This window comes from Guillardia theta (assembly GCF_000315625.1).
Source record: "Guillardia theta CCMP2712 unplaced genomic scaffold GUITHscaffold_74, whole genome shotgun sequence".
In the NCBI taxonomy this organism is placed as follows: domain Eukaryota; class Cryptophyceae; order Pyrenomonadales; family Geminigeraceae; genus Guillardia; species Guillardia theta.
The window spans coordinates 168261-174827 of NW_005434600.1; the positions used below are offsets into that span (position 1 = coordinate 168261).

The window sequence follows — 6567 nt, forward strand, 5'->3', positions numbered from 1 at the left end:
ACAAAGGGAGGAGGAGAAGTTGGGAGGTTGGGAATGTAAGGAGGGACAGAAAGGGAGAGATCCGAAAGATCCGAAAGAGGAGGAGAGGACAGGGGAAGAATCACCCAGCAAGGTAGATGTGGGGAGGGGAGGTACTATCCAGCAAGGTAGGAGATCAAGTTGGCTAGTGGCAACCACTTCATTGAGCATCATGTGGGTACGTAGCGTCTAGAAAGCTGCATTGTTGGCATGCGACGCTTTCTCGTCATGCTTCCACCACTGGTCGCTGCGCCCGGCGGTGCCGTCGAAGGACTTGGCAGACCATCTGGTGGCTAGATGAGAGAGATTCGAGGAGGAGGAGGAGGAGGAGGAGGAGGAGGAGGAGGAGGAGGAGGAGGAGGAGGAGGAGGGAGAGGGAGAGGGAGAGGGAGAGGGAGAGGAGGAGGAGGAGGAGGGAGAGGAGGAGGGAGAGGAGGAGGGAGAGGAGGAGGGAGAGGAGGAGGAGGAGGAGGAGGAGGACAAATGAGGGGACAAGGGGTTCTCAGCAAGAGAATTCTAGGAAGGGAAACGGCGGAAAACAAGGAGGGAGGGAGGCACAAGGGTCAACCAGTTGTCATTCTTGCCGACAACGTCAATCATGAGTTCAAGGCTAAAATCGACCTTCGTGAAGGAGCTCAACCAGTTCAGAGCAAGCCTTATCCGATTCCAATCGCACTTGAGGGAGACCTCCAGGAGGCTTTATCGTATATGCCGCAGAGGGATATGATCGAAGTCTCATCGTCAGCCTGCTCTAGTTCTGTGATCTTTGTGAAGAAGAAGGATAGAACTGCGCCGCTCCCACACGTTACTCAGATGCCCTTGCCACGACGACGTAAAGTCTTCTTCACTTCGTAGAAGTCACCATCAGCTGTAACAATGGGAGCAGGAGGTTGTGAAACAACATCCACAGTAGGATCCCATCAGCTGTAACAATGGGAGCAGGAGGTTGTGAAACAACATCCACAGTAGGATCCCATCAGCTGTAACAATGGGAGCAGGAGGTTGTGAAACAACATCCACAGTAGGATCCCCAAAGTAGTAAGGACGCAACGTGGAAACATTGTAATGGGCGTCTTTGAGCGGACGCAGCCGTAGAGGAAAAGACAAACGCACTGTACTGTCAGACGGCTTGAACAAAAGCCGATGTTCTAGTAGACTCAAATCCTTGGTAGAAAGCATAACAAAGTCACCAACATTGAAATCAGCCGATCGACGAGCCTTATTCATCTGCGCCTCACGTTTCTCAGCCGCCAAGACAAGAGCGTCGCGAGCAATGTCCAAGCTCTGTAGGAGATCATCACGAGTTTCGTCAACATCTTCATGAGCATGCTGAGGAGAGAGGTTGATCACTGTCCGCACGTCCCGTTGGTACAGGATCTGAAATGAGGTAAGGTCAGCAGAATTTCGTACAGGAGAGTTCCATGTCTTTTTCAAGTGAACCAGATTGGTATCCCAATCCCTTTCATCATGTTTCAAACAGAAAACGCTATTAGAACTTTCAACTCGTCCTTGACTCTGAGTAAGGCCAACACAATCGCCAAACATCCTCGCTCACGTAAGGAATAGTTCATCTGTGCCGGGTTCAATCTTTTGCTGTAGCAGCCCACAGAGAGAAATGTTTGTACGACTGGTCGTTGCATGAGAGCTGCCGCAATCGCCTTATCACTTGTATTGACAAACAGATGAGAATGTAACTCTGGATTGAAAATTTGAAGCACTGGAGCATCCACAAACGCCTTCTTCAACTGATCTGGGGACGCTTGGCATGCCTCGTCCCACACAAACTTGACATTCTTCTTTACAATGTTGGAACTATTGTCGTTGCTGTGGGATGAGATGTTGCAGAGAGGGGTAGACGCAGAACTTGCACTTGTCCATGCAACAATCTCCGAACTTGTGGCAGAGATCGTCACATCAGCATGTTCCCGCACTCTCTCCGCGTAATGGCTGAGGCCTTTAAACATCGGGGGAGCTGTCCGAAGCAGTGGAAGGTCAAGGCCCCCAAGATGATTGTTGTCTGCTCCATGCTGCCCTGAGGAGCGTGTCGTCCCCCCTGGGTGTGGTATTGGTTGAGAGCAATGGGCACACAACGGAGGAAGGTCATGTAGAAATTTGTCAATTGCTGTTTGCTAGAAGGTACCAAGGTTTGTACTCTCCACTACAGAAGTTGAAAAGACCCTTGAATGGTGTTGGCTTGCGAAGGAGGAAGGCGCTGCAGGATGCTAGGAACACGTGTCTGGCAATGGGGGAGAAGAGAAAACTTGGAGGCAGCGCTTGCAATCTTGATTGGCAGGATGCGGCGAAAGAATCTTTGGAGTCATCAGACTGCACTGGCTGACAGAAAGCACCAGAACTGCTTTGACGAATGATTGGAAATGAGTTTTCTGGTCGGATGAATCGTGTCTTCTCGGATGATCGGAGGAGGGATGATTATACATGGTTGTGAGTTGGGCAGCTCGAGGACAGGCAACTTCCACCAAGCCTGATGTCGTAGTTGGTTCTCCAACTCGACAACCTTCAACAGGAGCGAATCCTTTGCTGCATACCATGCAAGGACAAAGGTACTGCAGGAGCAACTTCAGCTGCTGCCTGGAGGTCTTGAATTCGCCAACGACAGCGTCATTCCACGACGCTTCGTCGCAGTCGCAGGAGTACGCTCACGCACGACACCGTCACTCCTCAACGCCTGGTGCAAAAGTCAACTCGACGAGCCGAGTTGCGATAGCAAGGATGGCACCGCCTTGGATACTACGGCTCAGAGCCGGAAGGATACGAAAATCCGCCAGTTGCATCACCCAGGCGTCTGGTTTCAAGGCGGTCCGAAAGCACAAAAGCTGGAAATAGGCAAGGGGTGCAGGCGCAACGAGCGCGCAGAGGGCCGCTGCTTTAACTGCGGGCAGCGAGGACAAGAAGCGGCAAGAACCCGTATCATCACACGAGAGCTGGCCTCACAGGTGATGAGGATACCTACTCGCCTGCATCAGACATGGAGCCGTCCCATGACCAGCACACTAAGGCGCCGTCAAAGGACCACGGTAAGCGCCCGTACGGTAACGAGGATAGCACCAGCAGCAGGTGCTTTCAAATGAACATCAACTTCGCATCCCAGGTACGATCGCTGGCCATGTCGAAGGCACAAGAGGATGTGGAGGACAAATTCTCGCGTTGCTCGACATGGGGGCAGAAGCGAGCTCGACACGGGGGCAGAAGCGAGCTCGACACGGGGGCAGAAGCGAGCTCGACATGGGGGCAGAAGCGAACATTCTCGCTCCTTCAGTCACCCGGGTGCTACGGCTGGTGCAGTTGCTCACCGCGACAGCTCCATGGTCGTTCAACGGTTCGCAACGCCTCTCGAGTGGACTTCACCATCATCGCGGGCACGGCAATAAACGCACAAGGGGACTTCCTTGTCAGTGTACTCGGCGCGCTTTACACTATGATGATCTGCTTGCACTAGACAGACGGTCGGGATGATGGTCTGCTTAGCGAACTCCGGGCGGCTTCTTTACCGTGGATGATCGCCGCGTTGGCGACAGACTGAGTCAATCTTGACATTGGTTCCGAAAGTGCTTCACAGTCGCTGCTGAATCAAGCGGTCCGAGCAGCGTCAGTGTCCGATCCGATGATCCGTCAGTCGGACTCCGGGATGATCTCCGGGACGGTGAATAATTCAGTCACTGGAGTCCGGGCCCGGGGGCCGGCCCATCCGACACTTTTTTTGTTTTACAGATTGCGAAAGGACAGCGATAGGAGCAGGAGCAGGAGCAGGAGTAGGAGTAGGAGCAGGAGCAGGAACAGGAGCAGGAGGAGCGGTAGGAGGAGCAGGAGGAGCAGGAGCAGGAGGAGCAGGAGCAGGAGCAGGAGCAGGAGGAGCGGTAGGAGGAGCAGGAGGAGCAGGAGCAGGAGCAGGAGCAGGAGCAGGAGCAGGAGCAGGAGCAGGAGCAGGAGCAGGAGCAGGAGCAGGAGCAGGAGCAGGAGCAGGAGCAGGAGCAGGATCACCAGAAGGAGCAGGAGCAGGAGCAGGAGAAGGAGAAGGAGAAGGAGAAGGAGAAGGAGAAGGGGCAGGGGCAGGGGCAGGGGCAGAAAAAGGATCAGGACAAGGAACGATTTGATCAGAAGCAAAATAAAAAGTCTCCTCTAACTCGAAATCAAAGGGCTAGTTATGATTATCAGTGCAGCAAATCACTACATTTCCAAGATTGTTCTCAGTCCGTGAGCGGTTTTCTGTCTGTTACTTTCCGACCTCTATTGCTGTTGTCATCGCCTTCTTAAACAACAATCTCATCACCATCACCATCACCATCCAGACTTGAAGCTGTTCAGTCTCTAATCGTGTTTTCTCACAGGATGAGAACCATTCTTTACTCCCCCTTCGGCAACCTGCACGCTCGATCCTGTCAGATAGACTCGGGGCCCTTCGGGAACAACTCTCATTGCTTCAACAACCTCGGGTGATGGACTTTTGAACTTCTGCCCGTCCTACATGCTCACGTTTCTCAACAGCTCTCACACTATCAAGACCGGCAAGTACTACCAGGATAGCAACAACGAGGACAGAGCGGTGGGTTGCCCTTCCTTGTGCTGTAGCAGGGTCGACGCTGACGCTCCTCCTTCTCGCCTCCTCCCATCCCCTCCTCTCTTGTGCGCCTTCCCTCTCTCTTCATCTCCTTCCTCTGGATGTCCTGCCCGTATCATCTTTCTCTTCGTTTACCTCCCTTCCTCCTCCACTGCGTTCCATCCTACCTCTCCCCCTGTCGGATCTTCACTCCTTCCTCCTCCTCTCAGGGTCTGACGGTCGGGAGCATGTGGTATGACCCGCAAACCAACGGCTCGTGGGCCAACGGCAGGAGGGGAGGGCTGGTGCAGGCGTTTCGATGAAGAGCGAAGGTTGCGGACATGTGTAAATGGTGTAAGATGTTTAACAAACAGTTGAACTGTCAAGTCCTGCTCCATTCCTCTACACACCCTTTCCTACTACTCTTCCTCCCTCTGCCTCTGTCTTGGCTCCCAACGCCCTTCTGTTGCCGTCCTCCTCCTCTCCCTCCCTCCCTCCCTCTCTCCTTCCTGCCCGTTCCCCCACCTGCTCCCTGTCCTCCACCCTCCTTCTCACTCTCCTCCCTAATCAAATCCACCCTTCCATTTCTCCCGGGGCGGCAGAGGGAGGGGGGGAGGGAGAAGAGAGCAGGGCAGAGAGCAGGGCAGAGAGGGAGGTGGTGGGGAGAGGAGAGTGCCAGTCAGAAGATGCTGGGGAGCGGAGAGGGGAGAGGGTGAAGGCCGCAGATAGGCTCAGAGAGAGAAGGAGGGAGGGAGGGAGGGAGGGAGGGAGGGAGGGAGGGATGAACATGCAAAGGCACAACGGGGGATGGTGAGGGGGAGTGGGAGGGCAAGAGGGAGGGGGAGGAGGAGGCATTGGGGTGTGGGAGGGAGTAGCGACTGAGCCGAGCTGCTTCCAGCATAAGCGTCGCTCTCCGCTATGGAACTCCTTGTTTGTGGTGTTGCGGCGGGTTGCCTTGGGACGTCGTTGCTGTTTGCGAGCGAGTTTGGCAAGGTGAGGAGAAAGGAGGCGAATATCTCCTGTGAGATGAAAACTTGTTGTGAACAACAAGGATGAAGTTTACCCCGATGTTCAAATGACGTTGTGATTCGAATGCATGATCAAACATGTTTGTTTATGTATAGTTCCCTGATGTAATCCAAGATGTTCTGTTATGTATGATCTTGTACCATCATTCCCTTATATTTCCAAGAAATTATGTATGATGTGTATGTGCAATCTCGTATTATCATTCCATCACACACCCAAGATGTCATGTTGTTGTGTATATCATTTCCAGATATGATCCAAGAGTGTGACTGTTTGTTCTATCGAGCAAGATGATGTGTTTGCTCGATGTTGACTTGTTCTTAGGGTCTTGGAGATTCCTTCTTCGCTGAGAAAACCCCGACAGGAAAACCTTCCAATGAGGTATCATGCTCAATCCCAGTCCCCCTCCTCCTACAAAATTCCTCCTCTTCTCCTTCCTCCTTCCTCCTCTCTTCGTCCTGCTACTCCTTGCTACTCCTCCTGCGTTCCTCCTCCTTCCTCCCTCCTCCCTCCCACTCCCTCAGTGCTCCTGCTTATCCTTCTTCGTGCACTTTCTCCCTCCCTGCCTTGCTCTCCAGCCCTCCCCCGCCACCCTCTCCTTTCAACTCACCTCCCCTTCCTCACCCTTCCCCACCCCTCCTCCCCCCTCTCCGCTCCTCCTCCTTCCCCTCTCATCCCCTCTACTGCCCCTCTCCCCCTCTCCTGCCCCTCTCTTTCTCCTGCCCCTCTCCTCCCTCCCCTGTCCTCTCTTCTCCCCCTTCCCTCTCCCCTCTCCTCTCCTCTCCTCTCCTCTCCTCTCCTCTCCTCTCCCTTGCTTCGCTCATGACAGTCTCCAGTGCAAGGCGCACGAGGCTCCTATCTCAGATCTCCGGGTCCCACATGTCTTCGTTCATAGAGAATTTCCCAAGTAGAAGAGGGAGAAAAAGTTTGTAAATTATTCATATCTTACTTGCTTCCCTGCTCCT

General features: G+C 53.6%; 2 protein-coding genes across 2 annotated transcripts; both read left to right on the plus strand.

Annotated features, from left to right (window-relative positions):
• Nucleotides 1–3004: 3004 nt before the first annotated feature.
• On the plus strand, nt 3005–3475 carry GUITHDRAFT_143361 (hypothetical protein; the record flags this gene model as incomplete). Its single annotated transcript, XM_005826500.1, has 1 exon — nt 3005–3475. The coding sequence occupies one exon, from the start codon at nt 3005–3007 to the stop codon at nt 3473–3475; it is 471 nt and encodes a 156-aa protein (XP_005826557.1).
• Nucleotides 3476–4194: 719 nt separating this feature from the next.
• Nucleotides 4195–4957, plus strand: GUITHDRAFT_154382 (hypothetical protein). Its single transcript, XM_005826501.1, has 4 exons — nt 4195–4226; nt 4365–4469; nt 4522–4579; nt 4804–4957. Exons 2-4 carry the CDS (start codon nt 4366–4368, stop codon nt 4894–4896), a joined length of 255 nt encoding a protein of 84 aa, XP_005826558.1. The 5' UTR covers nt 4195–4226; nt 4365; the 3' UTR covers nt 4897–4957.
• Nucleotides 4958–6567: the final 1610 nt, after the last annotated feature.